Consider the following 21,813-nt stretch of genomic DNA (forward strand, 5'->3'; position numbering starts at 1 on the left):
ATATTCTAACATGGACGGAAAGAACGATCACCAAAAAGATTGATAGATTTCAGATTTTTCGACCACTAGTGGTCGGAAATTCCGAACCAAACAATTTTCTTTGGTTTCAGAATTTCCGACCAGTAATGGTGGTCAGAAAAGTACCTATTTTTTTTTAAATAAAAAATCATTTCACTACAGGGGATCCTCTGTAGTGAAATGAAAGAAAAAAAAAAAAAGTCACATGCTGGTAAGGTATCTGCTGAAAAACATATAAACAATTTCTTTCGCTTGAAGAGAATTCATCAATATAAAATTAAAAATTTACAAATCAAAATCCCTCTCAACCTTCGGTTCTAGTTAACTTGCCATGAGTGAGTTCCCCCTGAAAATGTATTTATAGTGTCTATCTCAGTCGATTGTAAAGTCATTCTAGAATTTAGCTTTTGATTCAATCTCCTGAGCAACCTGCAATACCACACATAGCTTAGAAATTGCAAATTGGAATGACAAAACAAATGTAAAAGAATTTCAATCAACAAAGCACCTTCACTGTCTAAGCTAACTTACATTGATCATAGATAGGTTCTAGTTGTGACTATAAAAGAAAAACATTCTGCACATACTATGACACTAAAATTCAAAATTCAGAATTTAAACTTAGACCTCTACAAATCATAGACATTTAAAACATCTATAAAAACTAACAAGCCTGGTATTCAGAAATAAGTAAAAAAAAATTTAACATTCAAAAGTAAACTACAAACACATCTCAAAGGTAAATTCACTCTTAACTGTCAATAGTAAAATTCACTCTAGAACATATTCATCATCCACATTTTTATAGCATATATATAATCCTCATCTTTGTATAGCAAAATGTATATATCAATACGAATAGAAAGTCATACATACTGTTTTCTGGAATCTCTATCGTAGATAGCCTACCCGAATGCCTGATAGATATAAAAGAAGCCACTTTCCCCAATTCGAAGTGAAGGTCAATGCCATATCTATTTTGAATCAGATCCGGAGCTTCGTTCTTTTATACCTTCCTGATTATATTAAAAATAACTAAAAACTATAGATTATAAATAAAGAACCCTAACAATAGATTAAGAAATAAAGAACCCTAACCATTATGTCATCGATCGAGCAGAAGAGCTAAGGAGGAGAAGGCCGGCGTCGTCGATTGAGGAGAAGAGCAAAGGGAGGAGAAGGCATCGTCGACTAAGGAGAAGAGCAGGGAGGAGAAGGCATTGTCGATACAGGATAAGAGCTGGGGAGGAGAAGGTTTAAATCTGCGTAGTCGATTGAGGATAAGAGGTAGGGAGAAGAAGGTTTAGTCGTAGCTGCAAAGACGATCGAGGGCTTCATAAGCGTAGACGATCTAGGGCAGCTGCGTTGCGTAAAGAGCTAAGTGACTAAGTGTGTTTTCATCATGTTTGCGATTTGAATAAATAAAATAATAATAATAATAATAATAAACATTTCCGACCGTATTTGGTGGTCGGAAAAAAGAGATTAATTTCAAAATTTTAATTTGTTAAAAAAAATTTCTGACCACTATATGAAAGTGGTCGGCCTTTCCAACTACCGTAACTTTTGGACAGAAAAATAAAAGTAAAAAAAAAAAGTCATATTTTGCGACCAAAATTTTGGGTGGTCGGAAATGAGGTCGAAAAAATGAAAATTTTCAGTAGTGACCCGTGAGACGGTCTCACAAAAGTATTATCCAAAAAAATGTATTACATGACATAACGCACATTTCAATTAGCTAATTGATAAGACGCTATTTAAATCAAAATGTGCACACATATCAATTAGCTTGTGTTATTAGATCATCTAATAATATTCAAGGGTATGAAGAGTAATATTAAGGAAAAATTGTAATTTATGCCCTCACAAATATGATAAGAGTAAATTGCACTTTTGGTCCTATAACTATAGGACTCCTGTTAATTGCAACACTTGACTTTAAAAACTAACAAATTAATTCCTTAACTATGCTTTTTTAACAGATTTGGTCCTTCCGGCCAAATCACCGATCAAATTTGGCTGGAAAAACATAACCCATTTTTAATTACTTATATGTGAGGGCAAATGGGTCATTTCAAGCTCTACTTCTTCATTCTCCTCCCTTCTTCGCCGTTCTTTTTCTCCTTTCTTGCAGTGACGATCGGAAAAAGGAAAAAAAGACGTTCTTCTTCTCCTTTCTTGCAGCAACAGCCGAAAAAAGAAAAAAACAGGGAAGCTTCCCAATAACTATAACCTTGTTGCCTATGTCACTGGCCTGAGGACAACAACAATAATGATGAAGGAGTTCACCGCCGCCGCTGCTTCTACAACCGCGACAATGAGTTCGCCGTCGCCGCCGGTGGTAATAACCAGGAGTACTACAATGGCTGCGAACCAAGAATGCCCTGGACCAGGTGTAGAAATAGTGCACTAGGCATCTTCTCGCATATCGTCGGTCTTCCTCCGCCTGAGGCCAGATCGTCAGGTTTGTTATGGGTCAGCGAATCTGATCGGGAAGTGGTCGGGGTTCGTACAGCCCTTTGTACTTATAATATTATTTGCTTGTTTCAGCTGCGATGAGAAATTTTCCCATTTCTGCTCGACCTCCTGCACCGGCCACGAAGATTAGCCTAGGATCCAAGAAGAGCGATCCGCCAAAGACCGGGGGTACTGGTGTCGAGGCGCTGGTCCTCACCGGACTACCTCTCACAGCCACTCATCCTGTCAGTCGAGCGGCAAGAAGGTAGCTCCCTGGGTCACTAAGTGGGGAAAAGAGAAAGAGGTCCTCGAGGTCGAGGAGGTCATGCCGCTCAAACGTACGCGCCGCGACGGCTCGGGCTCCACTACTCCGGTGATCGACGTGCTCATGAAGCACCGGGACGAGTCCCAGGCTGCTTTACTAAACAGGATCTGCGCGGCGGCGCCTCCCCCGGAGCAGACGAGTGGGTGGTCGACTGAGTTGGTTGGGGAGCACATCGCCCGTGACCTTATACAGGTAAACGTTCTCTACTCGCTTTCTCCTGTACCTCCTACCGGTCTCTAGTATTAAAAGGTTTTTTTGTTCAGATGGTGCACTCGGTCACCGACCTATTTTCTCGGGCAAAGGACGGCGACGAGATCCACCGAAGGGAAGTCACTCTACTCAAGAAGGCCCTCGCGAAGTGGGATCAAAAGCTCAAGGAGTTGGAAGCAAAACTGAAGACGGCCGAAGAGACCGGAAGAACGATCATGGAGCGAGCGAAGCTTAGCGAAAAACTGCTGACGGATCCCGTTCTGTTGGCTAAACATATTTGTCAGGGTCGTGAAACCGGAGAGGCTGTTCTCGTCGCCATATCTCGAACACCCATTAGGGAAGACCTGATATACGAGTTCGGGACCTGGGTTTTTACCAAAGGGTCGGCAGGCCATGTAGAACGATGTCCGGGCGGCCTTGGAAGCTTCGGTCGACGATGACGACCTTCCCAAGCTTTTGGCGGTGCTCCCCGAAGACGTTCCCGACCCCAGGCCGACTTCCTTTTCCAAGGTCTTCGACGAGCAAGCTTCAGGCTCGGCCGTTGAGGCTTCCGCTGGACCAACAGCGGAAGTTGTCACGGAACCGAGCATCGAGCCACCTAAAGGTCATGACCGAGAGCCCGGCCTCGTTGTGCCGGGCATGACCTCATTTTGACGACCTTCAGGTCATTTTATGAATAAAATTTTTTGCATTTCTCTTGTTATATGATTTTCGCATCTTACTTTCATTCTTACGGTTTGTTTTTATTCGCGTGGTTTAGTTTAAGGTGTGATCATTTGACCAGTAACCGTCGTGCGTTTTATTTCGCACACGCGTATTTCGCACAAGCGGCACACATACTCCTACCACTGATCGGTCTGAGGACCTCACCATGCGATAACCGGGCACCATGCTCCCGGGGTAAACACCTTGTTCTCACCACTACGGTCCGAAAACCGATAACCGGGCACCTTGCTCCCAGTGTGAGCACCTTGTTCTCACCACTAAGGTCCAAAGACCAATTATCGGGCACCTTACTCCTAGGGTGAGTACCTTACCTTCACCATTAAGGTCCGAAGACCGGTAACCGGACACCTTGCTCCCGGGGGGAGTACCTTACCCTCACCATTAAGGTCCGAAGACCGATAACCAGGTACCTTACTCCCAGGGTGAGTACCTTGCCCTCACAATTAAGGTCCGAAGACCGATAACCGGGCACCTTACTCCCGGGGTGAGTACCTTACCCTCACCATTAAGGTCCGAAGATCGATAACCAGGCACCTTACTCCCGGGGTGAGTACCTTACCCTCACCATTAAGGTCCGAATACCAGTAATCGGGCACCTTACTCCCAAGGTGAGTACCTTACCCTCACCATTAAGGTCTGAAGACTAGTAACCGGGCACCTTACTCCGAGGTGAGTACCTTACCCTCACCATTAAGGTCCGAAGATCAGTAACCGGGCACCTTACTCCGGGGTGAGTACCTTACCCTCACCATTAAGGTTCGAAGACCGGTAACCGGGCACCTTACTCCCGGGGTGCAAAGGTTGCACGAAGTCGTAAAGAAAAATGTAAAACCAGCCGAGGATCGGCAACTTACATTAATTAGAAAGATGACCGCGCAAGGTCTACATATGACATCACGAGGCCTCGCAGGGCAAAACAAATCGGGGCTCGCAGGCTCCCGGTCTTACAAAAGTCCTAATGGTAGAAATGGACTAGGTGTTGGGAGTTCCAAATGCGATCAACGGCCTTATCGGTCGTAGTTTCGAGTCGGTATGTGCCTGGCCTTACAACTACTGAGATTACATACGGTCCCCCCCAACTCTGAGCCAACTTCCCGCCCTCGAGCGGTTTGCTAGCCTTCCTTTCTCGCAAGATGTAATCACCTACCTGAAAGTAGCGCGGTCGAACACGGAAATCTCGGTGTGCCTTCAGTTTCTTTTGATATTCTTCCACCCTCCGGGCCACGGCGTCTCTTCTTTCTTCCAAGGAATCCAGCTCGGATACTAACATCGAGTCGTTTCCCTATTCGTCGTAAGCTCTTTCCCGGGAGGTTGGGATCCATGCTTCCACGGGCAAACGGGCCTTAGCGCCGTAAAACATCGCGAAAGGCGTTTCCTTGGTCGCTTCACGAGGTGTAGTCTAGTACGACCACAAGATATACGGGAGCTCATCGGCCCAACTACGCTCGGCCAAATGTAACTTCTTCTTAAGGCCTTCCAAAATGGTCCGGTTGGCGATCTCTACTTGGCCGTTCCCCTGAGGATAAGCCACGGAAGCCCGGATCGACCTGGTGCCGATCGTTGATAAGAAATTCTTGAAATACTCTCCCTCGAACTGCATCCCGTTGTCCGTGACCAACTGCACCGGTACCTCGAACCCGGAAGCAACGTTCCTCCATAAGAAACGGGCACACTATTGAGACGTGATGGTTGCCAAAGGCTCGGCTTCAATCCACTTTGAAAACTAATCGATAGCTACGATTATAAAGCGCCAGCATCCAGTCAAATGGGGAAAAGGTCCAAGGATGTCCACGCCCCACTTGGCAAACGGGATGGCTGAACTGACCGGGTGATAAAAGGTTGTCGGCCTCCCCGAAGTCCGGGCATACAGTTGGCACGATTCGCACGATTTGGCCAGCAATTCACAGTCTAATTGGATCGAAGGCCAATAATATCCGATTAGCATAATTCTTCTGGCCAAGGCCCGGCCCCCCTGATGGGCGGAGCAAAGTCCGGACTATAGCTCGGTCATCACAAGCTCAGCCTCGAATCGGGATAAACACCTCATCAGTGGACCTCTGTAATATCGTCGGTAAAGGCGGCCTTCAACCATCTGAAATCGAGGAGCGCGCAACTTCACCTTCTTGGCCCTCTATTCGTCCTCTGGCATAGTCCCGGCCTCCATATACGATCGAAGATCGGAGATCCAGTCATCGTTCTCTTCACTTATTGGGGCCACGGGCTACGCATCAATGAAAGCAGTCTGAAGTTCTTCCACCCGAGCTACTTTAGAAATGTACTCTGAAGCCTCGTGAGACAACCGGAATAACATGTCGGCGTCCGCGTTGTCCGTTCTCGGAATGTGTTCGGCGACGCACGCGTCAAATGACCCCATGATCAATAAGGCATGATCCCGGTACCGGGCCAACCGTTCTCCCTTCGCTTCGAAGGCGCCAGTGACTTGGCCAATGACTAGGGCCGAGTCGGTCCGGATTCTAACATGCCGGGCTCCCAAGGATCGAGCGCTCCGTAAGCCCGCTATGAAAGCTTCGTATTCAGCCTCATTGTTCGTCGGCAAAAAGGAGAGTGACAGGGCGTAATTGACCTTAAATCCTTCGTATGTCGCGATTTCCCACTCGGTCGGGTTAGTCTCGGGGTCGCTCGCCACCGACGTACTATCTCTCGCCGAGCACTCAACTACAAAGTCGACTAAAGCTTGCCCCTTGATAGCAGGTCGGGGCGGGTAATCAATGGCAAATTGGGTCAACATCATCGCCCACTTAATCAACCGACCGGAAGACGCTGCTGTTCGGAGAATGGCACCCATGGGTTAGTCCGTCAACACCCGAATTACCCGACCCTGGAAATAAGGAGTGAGCTTCTTCGCGGCCGTATACAAGGCAAAGACGACCTTTTCCAACCGGGAATACCGTAGCTCTGGCCCTTGGAGTGCATGGCTAATGTAGTAGACCGGGCGCTGCACGCCATCAGCATCCGTTCTGCAAAGTACCGTGCTGACCGCCCAGTCTGACGCCGATAGGTAGACCTGCAACTCTTCCTTGGGCTCTGGTTGAGACAACACTATTGGCGAAGCGAGGTACTCTTTTAAGCTCTCAAAGGCCCTTTGGCACTCCTCCACCCAAGCAAACGCGGATGTCTTCTTTAAAGTTTAGAAGAACGGATGTGCCTATTCAGCGAGCTTCGAAAGGAAACGGCTCAAGGCGGCCAACCTACCGGTCAGCTGTTGGACCTCCTAGACCGTGGTCGGCGGCCTCATGTCCACGATCGCCTTTACTTTCACGGGGTTGGGCTCTATTCCTCTTTTCGTCATCATAAATCCAAGAAATTTCCCGGTGTGGACGGCGAAGGTACACTTGGCTGGATTGAGTCTCAGTCAGTGTCGCCTCATGATCTCAAAGCTCTATCGTAGATCTGCCGCATGATCGTGCATGTCCGTGCTCTTTACCAGCATATCATCAATGTAGGCCTCCATTGTCTTGCCGATCAAACTTCCAAACAGCGTGTTCACCATTCGTTGATAGGTAGCTCCAGCATTCCGTAGGTCGAACGGCATCACTCGGTAATAGTATAACCCGTCCGGGGTAATGAACGCCATTTTTGCTTCATCCTCCTCGGCCATCATGACCTGGTGGTATCCTTTGAACGCATTCATGAAGCTTAGTAGCTCGGCTCCTGCCGTTTCATCCACTATCTGATGAATGTTGGGTAAAGGGAACGGGTCCAACGGGCAAGCCTTGTTCAGATCGGTGTAGTCTACACACATCCACCAGGCCGGAGGCTTGGAGACCAGGACCACGTTCGCCAACCATTCGGGGTAATGGACTTCCCGAATGTGCCCGGCAGCGGCAAAGGATTTTACTTCATTCCAGACGAATTCTCGCCGGTCGGTAGAGAGATGTCTCTGCTTTTGCTTTACCGGCCTCGACCCCGGCCGGATTGCCAGTTGGTGACAAATGGTTCGGCGGTCGATCCCTGGCATGTCTTCCGGGCCCCATGCGAAAATATTGGAGTACTCCCGGAGAACGTTAATGATTGCCATCCTCAAGTCTGCAGTTAGCGCCGCGTTGATCTTCACTGTTCGATCAGGCCGGGAATCAGATAGGGCAACCACTTCAACTTCCTCCGACGGCTCGGGCTGCTCGACTCGATCGTCTTCCTTTCTCTTAGTAATGGTGTTTACCGTAGAATTGCTGGCGTCTTGCTTTTGTACCGCCTTGACATAGCAACGTCTGGCCGACTGGGGGTCACCTCTGACCATGCCGATGCCTTATAGGGTCTGGAACTTCATGAAAAGGTGCGACATGGAAATAATTGTCTCGAGTTGAGAGATCCCCGACCTCCCCAATATAACGTTGTGGACACAAGCCAAGTCGACGACGACGAACTCCATCATTACTCGGAGTACCTTCGGAACAGTCCCGACCTCTACTGGTAGGCGTACAACTCCTTCCGGATGGATCAGGGCTCCTGTGAAGCCGAAAAGCGGGGTCCTGACGGGAGTCAGCTCGGATCGGTCCAACTAGAGTTTTCGAAAGACCTCCAGGTACATGACGTTGACGCTCGATCCGGTGTCCACCATGACCCTCTGGACGTCCACTCCGTTGATGTCAATGGTTACGACCAAAGCCTCAGTCGCGCAATCAGTGGTGTTCGGCAAATCCCGATCCGTGAATACTATCGGCTCCAACTTTGGCCTCTTCTCAGGGTTGACTTCTTCGACCAGGCAGACATGTAAGTCTCGAGCCCAATTACGGCGCTCCCCAGCTATGTCACCGCCCTCCGGTCTGCCAAAGATGACATTGATAACTTGCTTTGAACTAGTTGGGGGAGGTTCTCGGTCCTGGTCGGCGCCCTTGTCTTTTTTATCCTTGTCCTTCTTAAAGAACTTCTTCCACCCTCGCCGGCCTTTCTTTTTCTTTTCTGCGAACTAGGCTAGCTCTCCAGTCTGCAGCAAGTCCTCAATCAGGCCCTTCAACACATGGCATTCCTTCGTATCATGCCCCCGGTTTCGGTGATATGCCGGTACTGAATCATATGGCAACTTTGGGCGTACTGTAGTACTTTTGCCACCAGTCTACTCAATGGGGTGTAGATCGGATTTCCATCCCGGTCTTTTTGCCTCTAGGTGTTAGGGCATCGATCTCTCTGATTTTGATCTCTCCTCGGTCCTCCTGTCTCCATCATCCTTTTGACCGAGTTCGCTTCTGTGGCCGTGGCGTGTTCAACCACTCTACGAATGGCATCCTCGTAAGAGAGGGGCAGTCGGAGGATTAGGTCCTGGTACATATTTCTGGCCCGCAGGGATGCCAGTAACAAATTAATCGCCGTGGCGTCGTCGACCGGATCGATTTCCGTCATCGCAATCTTCCATCTCTCGATGAAAACGGATAGTGGCTCTCCCTCCCGCTGCTTGGCATTTTCTAGGTGAGTAAAGTGTTTCTTAACGGTTTTAGACATGGCGAACCTTTGAACGAACTTCCAAGCCAATTCTCGAAAATTGGAAATGGACTCTGGTTCCAAGGTTCTGAACCACTCTGCCGCTCTTCCGGTCAACATGGAATAGAATGCCCGACACATGACGGCCTCCGACACCACCATCATAAGCATGTTACCGTAATACGAGTTAACATGTTGTTCAGGATCAGAGCGTCCGGCATAATCTTTGTCACCGGGGACGCGCAGGTCAATGGGGTAGGGCTGGCTCATGATATCTTGAGTGAAAGGTGTTCGCAACAAGTTACTTGCCCGATCAGTCGATCTGTCATCACCTTAATCTTGTTTCCATCTATTGAATTCAGCACGGACTTGATCTAGGATTCCACGTGATAGGCCGGACGGACGGGCCGGATCTCGACGACGGTGGCGGCGAGAATTGGACGAACTGGCCTCGCTTGAATCCCCGTCGCTAGCGGTCGGCAAGTCCAAAGACATACGCCCTCCTTCAACAACTCCTGACCTCCTCCGAACAAGAGGATCAATCTGATCAAAGGCGCTCACCCTCGGCTGGTCTTCCTGATCGGCGGGTGGCATGGTCCCCGAACTGCTCAAGCGGGAGAGCGCCGGGCAGCGCACAGGGATCGGCTCGTGCAATCTGGACGATACCGGACGTCTCTCGGACTGAGCTCTTCGCAGCCCGGGCGTCGCCTTCGCAGCGGCTTCGATCGTGGTGGTCTCCGGTTGAGGAACGTGATGCTGAACGGGCAGCATCGATTGGAAAGGGAAGGACGGGGCGTAGGGATGCGGATAGAAGCATGGCAAATTAGCCCACCAGTGCATGCTTGGATCCATCGGGTACTCCGGGTACTGATAAGGGACCGGCCCGACCGGGATAGGGAAGGCCTGGGGTTGATGAATGACATTGACTAGGTCAGGAGTTGGTGCCCCAGCCGTGTTCACCATGTTGTTCGGCTCATCACGAGAGCTGAGCCGGGATCGTAGATCGGATGGTGCCTCCTACTCTAGGTTAGCAGTGGCGAAGTAGTCCATATAAGGGTAATGGTCGGAGACCGAAAAATAGAAAACGCAATGGTCGGCTTCTACACTTCGGTCCCCACAGACGGCGCCAAAATGATATAGTAAAATACCGATGTACGGTGTAAGTACTCTTGTATTAATACCAAATTGGGTACAAGTAGAAATACCCTATACGAAACCGGTCTACGTGACAGTGGATCAGAGGTTCCCAATCTCTTTGACTATCTAGAAATGAAAACAGCCAAAAGTCCTCCTGCCTGCAATAAATGCGCCTTTTATAGGTGGCCTTGAGAGGAGTTCCGGCCTAACGGCATGCGCTACGCGTGTCGAACATGCACCGGTCCGTGTGCTGGTCCAACCGTTCGGTAGCCATGTGTCAGCCCTGCATGAGCCAAGGTTCCAACCCAACATAGGGTATAAATGTAGGTCGGGACGACAGTCTGACCGGGCTAACGACGGGCACTGGAGACGTCAATACATCCTTGGAGCGGATGTAGACCGGGAGGTCGGTACAAATAGACCGGGATTTATCCCTATCATATATTGTCCATTTTTTGAATTATTAGTGGTGTAAATGTGTTTACTCACCGGTTTTCCTATTCGAAGACCACGTTTTTTTCCCTCCATTTTTCTTTCTTCGTTTGTTCTAATTCCACTGACAACAATATAATGTTTCTCCTTCTTCCTATTAGAGGAAGCCGGGGCAATATATGTCATGTTTTAAAAATTGAGGGACTACATTTACATAACTAATAGTTCATCGAGGACATTGATAATTGACATAGGTATGAGGGGCATAAATTACAATTTTTCTTAATATTAAATTTCCCTCCTAAATTTGTATGTCTCATGATACAAGCATCTCTCGATCAATTGCTATGAATAGCAATTTTCAATTAAGGTAGAGTAAAAAGTAATTATTATGTGATTGATATATAATTACTTACTAATTAAATACATTATTATAAAATATCATTTTTAATTACTAGTAAATTACCCGTGTGATGCACGGTTAAATTTTTTTATTATATATTTAGATAATAAAATTAAAGATAAAGTTATAAACAATTCTAATATTTGAAAGTATACATTTATTTGATTATATGCAAAAGTATCACTAATATTAATTGAATAATACATGACTCGTTTGTCTGTAAATATCTTTAAAAAATTGATATGAAATATGATTTATGTAATTATATTATTATTAAAATAAATATGAGAAAAAAAGATAGATAATTTAATTGTACTATTAAAATAAATAAATCCAGTGGAACATATTTAGATTAATTACCATAATAATTATTAGAAAATTATTATTACGCAATTATAATAATATTTGTATAATTATACTTTTATACCTTTAGTGTATTTCTTTTCACCATATGGCCTTTATTTTTTTTCCTTCCCATCCATATCTGAATGAATTAATTGTAATTATTATAAAAATAAATTGAACTACTCATGTTTAATTTTGAATATACTAATATTTGTATAATTATTAGTTTAATTAACATAATAATTATTAGTCAATTATAGTAATATCTACAATTAATTCCTTAATTACCTTGTAATTACACGGAGAATATGAATGATAATTTCTTTTTCATAGTATTATACCTTGTGTGTGTGTGTGTGTGTAATCAAAAAATTAATTGTAGGTATATAAAAAAATCCAATGACTCATGTTCAATTTTAATTATACTAATATATGTGTGATTATTAGCTTAATTACTATAATAATTATTAGTTAATTATATTAATATTTATGCTATTAATTATTAGTTATTGGCTTACTTACTATATATAATATTTTTATATTAATTTTTCTAATTATTGATTTAATTAGCAAAATAATTATTAGTCCATCATATTAAAATCTATTCAATCAATTCCTTAGTTAGCAAAATAATAATTTCTTAATTACATTTAAATTTATGCAATTAGTTTCTTAATTTTAGAAAATAGTAATATTTTTATAATTATTAGCTTAATTAGAATAATAATAATAATAATAATAATAATAATAATAATAATTATTATTATTATTATTATTATTATTATTATTATTATTATTATTATTATTATTATTAGTGTACTAATCTGAATTCTGAACAATTATTAGAGTTATTACAAGTAATTTCTTAATTCTTCAATTAGAATACTAATAATTGTAACTACAATTAATTAATTTTTTTAATACAACAATTAATTAATTAATTGTATGGATCTTTTTAAAATTTATTTGTTAGACCGGATTCAATTATATTAAAATCTATTCAATTAATTTCTTAATTAGAAAAATAATAATTCCTTAATTATATTTAAATCTATTCAATTAATTCCTTAATTTCAGAAAATAGTAATATATGTATAGTAATATGTATCATTATTAGCTTAATTAGAATAATAATTATAATTATTAGTGTACTAATTTTAAGTTTGGACCATTATTAGCTTCACTGCAATTAATTTGTTAATTCCTTAATTATAATTCTAATTAGATTAATTCCTTTATATATATATATATATATATATATATATATATATATATATATATATATATATAAAAGTATAAACGCAGCTTAATAAAAGGTGAGAAAATGGCTTAATTAGTAATATATGTATAGTAATTTATCTAATTATTGAGTTAATTATCATGTATAAAAATAGGCTATTAAAAGATGTGGAATAGTGTAATAATATTTTTCGTACACACTAATATGAAGTTTGGTTTATTAGTAGATTAATTACAATTAATTTATTATTCTTTTCTTTTTTTGAAAACTAATTTATTATTCTTTAATATTATAGTATACTAATTTCGGATACTAATTTGTATATTTTTTGTTATGTGGCTAAAACAGTGAGATATAGCAGAATGTGTGGAATTGGTAAGGTTATATAATTCTTGAAATGCATGATTTATATAGTAGTATTGAAATTGATTAGATAAAAAGTATATTAGGATAAGTATAAAAACAACCAAATAAAAGGTGAGAGATTAGTTTAATAATTAGTAATATATATATATATATATATATATATATATATATATATATAGAGAGAGAGAGAGAGAGAGGTAGAGAGAGAGAGAGTAATTTGTGTAATTATTGACTTAATTACCATATATAATATCTGTAGATTAATTTGTCTAATTATTGATTTAATTATCATAATAAATATTAGTTAATCATATTAAAATCTATTCAATTAATTCCTTAATTAGCAAAATAATAATTCTTTAATTACATTTAAATTTATTCAATTAATTATTTAATTTAAGAAAATAGTAATTTATGTATGGTAATATGTATAATTATTAGTTTAATTAGAATAATAATTATAATCAATAGTGTACTAATATGAAGTATGGATCATTATTTTCTTTATTACAATTAATTCATTAATTCAGTAATTAGAATAATAATAATTATAATCATATTTTTTTAAAAAAAATTATAATTATAGTTAATTACAATTAATTTAATAATTTTATGATTTTTTTTAAATTTATTTGCCAGACAACATTCAATTAGTTTAAAATCTATTCAATTAATTCTTTAATTAGCAAAATAATTATTCCTAAATTATATTTAAATCTATTCAATTAATTCCTTAAATTCGGAAAATAGTAATATATGTATAGTAATATGTACAATGATTAGCTTAATTAGAATAATAAATATAATTTTTAATGTGGAATCTTAAGTCTGACCATTATAAATAAACGAATTGTACATTTTTTGCTTTTGTTTTTTTTTTTTTTTCAAATCTCATTTTTCACTACTTTTTAATGTGGGAAATTTTTATTTGTAATATAAATTCATAAGTGAGAACTTTATGTTGTGATTCTTAACACTGCTGAAATGGTTGTGTTTTTAATAATAATATTGTGTTGTTTTTCTTGCTATTGGAGAATAGTTATGGATTTGTGCGATCAGTACGTGCTGAGAAGATGCAGATTGCTTTGAAGTTTAAAGCTATCTGCAAATGTAGAAGATGAAGATTGCACTAAAGAAGATGAATATTGCTTAGAAGGATTTGTGCGATCAATGTTGAGGTGATGAAGATTGTTTTGAAGTTCCATATCAAATGTAATTGGTAAAAAAATTATTGCCTTTTTTATATTGCGTACAATACATTATCAAGATGAATATTGCCTTTATTAATAATAATCAATCCTGATATTATCCGATTAAGAATTATTGGTTTTTTTTATAATGTATGTTAGTCTGGAATTTCTCTTTTACTGTATGCAATTTGCCTTTATTAAATCATTGCAATTGGCATTACTTTCCTTTCATTGCAATTTGCCTTTATTAATAATAATCACTCCTGATATTATCCGGTTATTATTATTATTATATTAAGAATTATTATTAGGGAAAATGGCACTCTTTTGGTTAAAAATAAGAATAAAAATAGTATTTCACTTTTTTTTAGATGTGGATGGAGGGGTACGGTTCACTAGTATTTCACTTCACTTCCTTTCCTTTCCTTAGCCAGCACTACGTACCCCATGCTGCCTATTCATTTTTATTCAAAAATTCAAACTGTATTAATGAAAATGTAATCCATAGTCCATTCTTTCGTACGTCTATTTTTGCATTCCCTTTTGTTAAAAATACAAATTGCACTATCGAACATAGATTTGCAGCACCAATCTTTCGAAAATGATATAGCAAAGTAGCAGACATACAATTGCACAATGAAACATAGATTTGCAGCCCCAATCTTTCGGAAATGATATAGTAGAGTAGTAGAGATAAAAATAAACATAAATCTTGTCATGTATATCACAGCAGAAAGCCAGAAAGTTAACCACTCCTCATTCTCCAATCACACGTGAGCCACACATTTTCTTGTGTAGCACTCTAAATTCTGGAACAATGATAGTAAAGCAGAAAAATGAAGACAGAGAGATCAGAAAAATCATCGCTTTAAACGGGAAGGAATAACCACGACTCAAAGCTAGATAATTCACATGAGGGGCCTTTCATCAATGATAATGAAACTTCAAAATCAGATTCAGTATATGAAATTGTACTTGGAGTAACCGTAGAAATATTTGAAATAAATTGTAATGCAGTCATATCAACAACTTTTGGCCGAAAAAAAGTATTAAGTTTGGACAATATAGTCATGCAATAACGCATCTAATCCGATAAAATTACCTGGATGCATGCTAAACCTACCGTTAATTTTGGGTGAGAACCCACGAGTGATGAAACCAATCAAGATGGACTCTGATCCTATCTTTGTGATAAAGAATCTCGTCGCCGATGGTCTCGAAAACTTTTTTCGAAAACCGAAAACTTAATTCTAATACGAATTAGGAATCATTGTTTCCCACTTCTCTAGTTTATATGATTATGATTATAAGCAATAGTTTATATAGAAATTAAGGAAGTGAGAGAGATAGAGGTGAAAAAGGTAAGAAATTAAGAGGGGTGGGGATGGGGAGTGGTTTAGAAAACTTGACTGATTAGTAGGGTGATATATTAATTATATTAATTATATTATTAACAAAATAAGAATTATTTTAATTTAATTATATTATTACTAAAATGCCCTTCAGTTTGGACGGGAAAACTCTTTTAGGCACCTCTGTTATTATATATATATATATAGATTAATTATCATATGATTAATTTTAATACCGATCCAGTATTTGATATATTTTGATATATATCTCAATCCACGTGCCTATTGGTAGCTACTGCTGTGCGCGGCGCGCACCAACACCTCTTTTTTGAATTTTTTTTTCTTACGGAGTCCACAAAAAAAAATTAATTTCCAGCAACACCAATTTTCTTCTCTCAAGGAAACACTAATTAAATCAAAATGCGGTCAACCAATTGACTCCAATTCCATCCTCATGGTAATTCAAGTCAATTAATTGAATACAATCATAATTCAAATAAAATTGAACACAATCAAAACCAGAACATGTAAACATCTCCCTATCCTACGTACCTATTACTCTTATATATAGTAGAAACAAGAGTGCATGTGTAGTGTGGTTCATATATATGTGCTATACAACACATTTTGAAAGAATCTACCATATAATCCAGCATTAATCATACAGAATATGAAGCTTAGTCTTCTAACATATCATAGCATTATCACAACCTAATGAGTTCAACACACTTCTTCTTGACTTTCAAATTTCAATGAAATCTTCCTCTGATCTTCTTCTTCATTATCAACCACTTCTTCTTCTTCATCAATTGCTCCTTCAATTTATTTTCAATTAGCTAAAGCATAATTTCAACTAAAATATACTGAAAGAATCCTTAGTCAATAGGCAATTAGTTTAAATTTTATTATTTTCATTTAATGGAAGCCTAAATAATCAAATTAAATACCTCTTGCTAATGTTTGGTCCATTTGTATCAAGGAAGGAGGATCTTTTGCAGTCTAACAGCATCATGGAACATCAGTGTATTGTAGTTTATTAGCTGTTTCTTTGTTTCGTCATCCAATACACCAAATCCATACTTTTTCTTCCAACTTTCTGTCTTTTCTGGTGTAGATGGGATGATTAATTTCTCAATATTGAGGTAACAAAGTGTCTGCAAAATATATACATCACCGTTATGCCATATATGTTGGGAAATCAAAAAATAGTTTTTTAAAAAAGAAAAGATTCATATAGAGAAATAAATGTGTTAGTTTGATCATATGGGAACACGTGCAATATGCGTGTATGATGACTTAATTTAAGCGAGAAAGGAAATTAAAACTAAATTACTTATAAAAATATAATTTTAAAAAGAAATTAAATAACTTACAGATTCAATAGCAATCATAAGCTTTCTACACATCCCTTTACGTCTATGAGCAAAATGGGCAGCAATGAAAGGCATTTCAACAATCTTTTTGTCATGAATCCTATAAATTAAAACAACATTATATACATAAAAGCTCCCATATTTGAAATTTGTGATATAACATAGTTTGAACCAAACACTCCTAAAAAATTGGGGGGAGGACGGGGATGAGGTTCTCATTAATATGATAATAGTTTCGCATTGTGTAAAGAAACTATGCATTCCCTTAAACCAAATAAGAGCATATAGATATGTTCAAATGTTCACATTTCAGAGATTAATTATGTTATATGATATACTACGAACCAAATTGACACATATATAACAAATATATACCATATATGTTTGATGATGATTATTACCTTAGAGCTGCAACACAAACTATTTCCCCATTTGTTTCCAAGACAGCGGTGTAGAAGCCTTTGAAGTCAATTCTATTGAAATTTGAACTGCAAAAGTTTAAATGAAACAGAAGGTATCTATCACTATATAATGTAATAATTCAAAAATGAAATTTCTTTTCTAACTTTAGATTCATGATGTTATAGAAATTTCTATAGTGTCAAGCTAGTACATATATACCTGCAGTTGTAAATGACGTTTTTGATAACGTTAATTTTTGTGTAGCTATCAAAGACTTGTCCAAAAGAATCCTCCATTAATCTCCAAGCAACAGCGAGCTTGGAGTCACAAATTATTCTTTGATAATCTTTATCAATGTACACTCCGTGCTGATGATCTAACTGACGGAGTAAAGTCCATGAATACCCTTCTTCTAGTTCATTCTTTGCTCCTACCAATGTTTTCTCCAGCTTCACAGAAACCTTTTTTGAAACAAAAACATAAAATACATCATTAAAATCTATAATATAAAACGGTTATCTGGATGAAAGCAAGAAAATGATTATTGCATAACATAATGCACATGTTAATTAGAAACTCATGTTTACTCATTTTCTTTGGGATTCCTTATTTGATAAAGTATAACATAATGGAGAAAAAGTTAATTGTATCACACATTGTTAGAGTTCTTGGTTATAGATAAGCTAAGATAGTTACACACTGGGTTTTAACTAATAAGAAGTTAAATTATTGTTAAACCCTAGCTAGTAAAGAAGAAACATTCCTGACAGTGTTACTATTATTCATTCAGGATGCTCAAACACAAAATCTTTTCTAAGAAATGAAGCTACTCCCATTTAGTTTTAGACCACAAAACATTAGTAATTACTCTTCATTAGAGCTTATTTGACCTTATGATACAATGCAAACATTTTAATTTGCCCACATCTCAAAATAGACTTGATCTTTTTGTAGAATCTACGTACACACACATGCATTTGTGTGAACAAAGGGAAATGATATATGTATTTTCATGGAGTATAATTCCTGTAATGTGTATAATTTTTATTGAGTAAAGAAAAATGAGTGATTGAATAAAACAAAAGTCTAATTTTTTGTTTAAATCAATCAAAGGATGACACCTCAACATGTAGTAGAAAATGAAGCACAAAATGTAAAATGTAAAAATGAATATATATATATATATATATATATATATATATATATAGCTCACCTCTATGCAATTCTGGTCACAGTAAAGAGCATGAGAGACCATGTTTAGATCAAATTCTCTTTCTTCCAACCCTTGACAGCACTTCAAATGATCTGTTCAATAACAATGAAAATATTGTTTAACTTATAATTTTGTTTTTCCCACAATTTCGGTAAGGAGAGTAAATCAAACATTGACTTTATTCAATTGCTTACATTTCCTGCCACATTGATGGCATTTGTTCATCCAATCATCATCCATTTCTCCACAGAACTTGCAGATACAATATGGACAATACCATGAACCCTCTGGAACCTCCTGAAATTGGTGACCAAAAAAGAAAAGTTATTTGCTTGGTGTTTGAATTAAACACTTACAACTAAGCCAAAAGCTTTAATTTAATTAATAGTGAAGCTAAGGCGCAACTTTAATTTCTTATAGATAGCTATCACATATTTAAGAGCTAAGATGTCGGGCAACAATTTCTCCAGCCACATGGTACTGGACTTAAGCCTTTAATTACCAGCATTCGTCCAACAATTTTCCTAGCAACATGGTGCTGTTGGACTTAACCTTTTACCAACCTTAGCCCGACAATTCCCATTGCCACATAATGTTAGACTTGGCACCCTTAGCCCGACAATTCCTATTGCCACATAATGTTAGACTTGGCCACCCAACACTTACTACTGACTCTATTACAATGTAGTATCTGTTCATATCTACTTTCTCAACCTACTGAAGCACAAAGAGTCAACAGTGTCAACAGTTGCCTCCACTGAGGCTCCCAAAGAGTCAACAGTGCCAGTTGAGGCTCCCAAAGAGTCAACAGTGTCAACAGTTGCCTCCACTGAGGCTCCCAAAGAGTCAACAGTGCCAACAGTTGCCTCCACTGAGACTCCCAGTTGCCTCCACTGAGGCTCGATGTAGTATCTGTTCATATCTACTTTCTCAACCTACTGAAGCACAAAGAGACAGTGTCAACCGTTGCCTCCACTGAGGCTCGCCTCCACTCCCATCATCTATGTGGGAGTGTTAATCGGGACCGGATGCCACTTGACCACAAGGTCTTTGAAAAAGAGATAATAAGAGTAGAAATAATATTTGTTTTGGATCTCTATCTCACCGTAATATCCATACAGGCCTGATGATAGGTTGAGGTACAGCTGTCGCAGCAGAGGAGATCACCACCAATGGCACATAGAATGCAGCCAGAATCATGCGTATCCTCTGCACTGATAAAGTTTGTCTCACGATTGTGGCGCTCACTAGGATGACGCAACGCCTCATCCATACACGACAACATAGATTTCCGCGAACCTGAGATGAGGATTCTGTCGTAATTAGGGTTTTGATCATCTGATGACGAGGTTCCTCCGGCGTGAGCGTGAAACTGTTGAGGTGTCAGTGTTTTTGTGCAGCAACAACACAATATCCCCTCCCTCTTTATCTTCCCTTTCTTTATTATGTTCCCATCCATGGCGGATATAACCATAACTTCTCCGTTTTCTTCAACTGTTTGAGAGTCAATGAGCCATGAAAGGATGGTTGCAGGTTTCAACGATGATGGCTTGCTGCTATTCCCCCTAAAACGGCCCCTCCAAGCTTCACCTGTCGTTTCATCATCACGGTTTTCACTGGCGGAACGGTCGCGCTTGCGTCTCACGTTAGGAACCGCCGGCGCCTCTGCAGAACGAACAAGGTACGTTAGTGGCAAATATGAATGGATAAAGTGTTGAGCATATCTAAAAACATAATAAGTCTCAATCAAGGTTATATCTTTGATTTATGTCCCTCTTAGGTATGCTAATAAATGTATACATTTTGCTTTAAATGTTGTACACTTCAATGTTATTAGACAAAAATGTCCCTACTATATTCTTGTTATACAAAACTACCCTTACACCGTTATAACACCGTTAATTTTAACTCCATCATTATTACCATATACCTATATCTATCATATCTTTTTCCTATTATTTAATTATCATTTTATTATAATCATTATATAATTTATTTAATGGTTGATTATATTTTAATTAAAATTCTATTAATGGTAAATCATATATGTGTGTATAAAATACATATATTATTTGTGTATATATAATTCAAATTTTAAATGTTAATTATTTGTATTTATTAATGTTTTAATATTGGGCATTAGTTTTCGTGCATCGCGCGTAAAAAATACTAGTAATATAATATGTATAATATATAAATATAAATGTATAATCCAACTTTATATTATCTGCTTTAAGATGGAATACATGAGTCATGATTGCATGCTGAAATTCTCAACACGCCCATACTAAATTAAAGTATGTGTTTCATCTTATAGTTGGATTGCACATTTATGTTTATATTATATTTATATATGTATGCTCAAACAATACCATTTGTATATGTTCATAATATGTATGAGACAGCTCTTCTTTTTGTAAGAAAAAAACAAAAGCCACCCTTAATGTGACACAAGTTTAATTTGTTATATGTCACTTTTTTTTTTTTTTAATGTTTCTCTCAATTTCTAATTCATTTATTACTCCCTACTTACATGACAGTTCTAGCCTCAATTAATAAAATCATGACATGTGTCTGAGTTTACTTTCTAAGAGTCCATATATCATTTTCCTTTTTCCAATATAAGTTAATATAATAATAATAATAATAATAATAATAATAATAATAATAAATGTTTTCCCCTCCATCCCTCCCTCCCTGCCTGAATTTGCCTCATTACAAATTAAAATTCTTTATATTCATTAGTTGTTTTAAAAATAATGAAATCACTTATTAATCAAATACAAATTAAAATAATTATTAAAATTATTTATTTACATAGTAGCCTATCAGTACATAGGTCATCAATATGATCAAAATACTAATGTATTAAAAGACATTTCAGTGATAAAATGGACACAACTAACCATATATACCTGATGCCGTATGCTGTGCCACAGGTTCTTGATTAGCATCCCTAATGGGAGGAGTATTACGGTTTGAATGTCTTCTAGACAACCTTAGTTCATAATCGGGGTCTTTAGTTCTGTCATCATCAGAGTCATTGGATGACACTCTATCACTTTTCCTTTGTTGCCTCCCTCTACTTGAATTCTCAGCCATGATATATTGCTTTCTATATCTGCTTCAAATCAATTAAACACACACACACAAAAAAAAAAAAAAAAAAAAAAAAAAAAAAAAAAAAA

The 21,813-nt window shown here is 38.5% G+C and overlaps 2 protein-coding genes and 1 long non-coding RNA gene across 4 annotated transcripts; all 3 read right to left on the reverse strand.

The window, feature by feature from the left end:
- Positions 1-239: 239 nt before the first annotated feature.
- Positions 240-1,374, reverse strand: LOC116033505. 2 transcript variants are annotated; one of them, XR_004100859.1, is made up of 3 exons: positions 1,117-1,374; positions 895-1,034; positions 240-447 (listed from the first exon to the last, which is right to left on the reverse strand). It is a non-coding gene; the product is annotated as an uncharacterized LOC116033505 (long non-coding RNA). The 2 variants fall into 2 exon arrangements; XR_004100860.1 differs by having other exon boundaries at positions 891-1,034.
- A 7,483-nt stretch (positions 1,375-8,857) lies between these two features.
- Positions 8,858-9,442, reverse strand: LOC116033101. The gene has a single exon (XM_031275854.1). The coding sequence runs from the start codon at positions 9,440-9,442 to the stop codon at positions 8,858-8,860; it is 585 nt and encodes a 194-aa protein (XP_031131714.1).
- A 7,169-nt stretch (positions 9,443-16,611) lies between these two features.
- On the reverse strand, positions 16,612-21,727 carry LOC116033102 (increased DNA methylation 1-like). The gene is made up of 8 exons (XM_031275856.1): positions 21,541-21,727; positions 19,731-20,290; positions 18,820-18,922; positions 18,626-18,717; positions 17,632-17,873; positions 17,412-17,498; positions 17,011-17,110; positions 16,612-16,791 (listed from the first exon to the last, which is right to left on the reverse strand). Exons 1-8 carry the CDS (start codon positions 21,725-21,727, stop codon positions 16,612-16,614), a joined length of 1,551 nt encoding a protein of 516 aa, XP_031131716.1.
- Between the last annotated feature and the right edge of the window lie 86 nt (positions 21,728-21,813).

Source organism: Ipomoea triloba, chromosome 10, assembly GCF_003576645.1.
Source record: "Ipomoea triloba cultivar NCNSP0323 chromosome 10, ASM357664v1".
Lineage (NCBI taxonomy): Eukaryota > Viridiplantae > Streptophyta > Magnoliopsida > Solanales > Convolvulaceae > Ipomoea > Ipomoea triloba.

What these genes read in the sequence shown, in the direction of transcription:
- LOC116033101 (XM_031275854.1), bottom strand. Translation starts at nt 9,442, where the DNA reads ATGAGCCAGCCCTACCCCATTGACCTGCGCGTCCCCGGTGACAAAGAT.
- LOC116033102 (XM_031275856.1), bottom strand. Translation starts at nt 21,727, where the DNA reads ATGGCTGAGAATTCAAGTAGAGGGAGGCAACAAAGGAAAAGTGATAGA. An exon ending in GTGACCAGAATTGCATAGAG is followed by an intron (nt 17,874 to 18,625) that starts GTGAGCTATATA and finishes GTTTCAAAAAAG; the next exon opens with GTTTCTGTGAAGCTGGAGAA. An exon ending in GTTTGTGTTGCAGCTCTAAG is followed by an intron (nt 17,111 to 17,411) that starts GTAATAATCATC and finishes TTTAATTTATAG; the next exon opens with GATTCATGACAAAAAGATTG.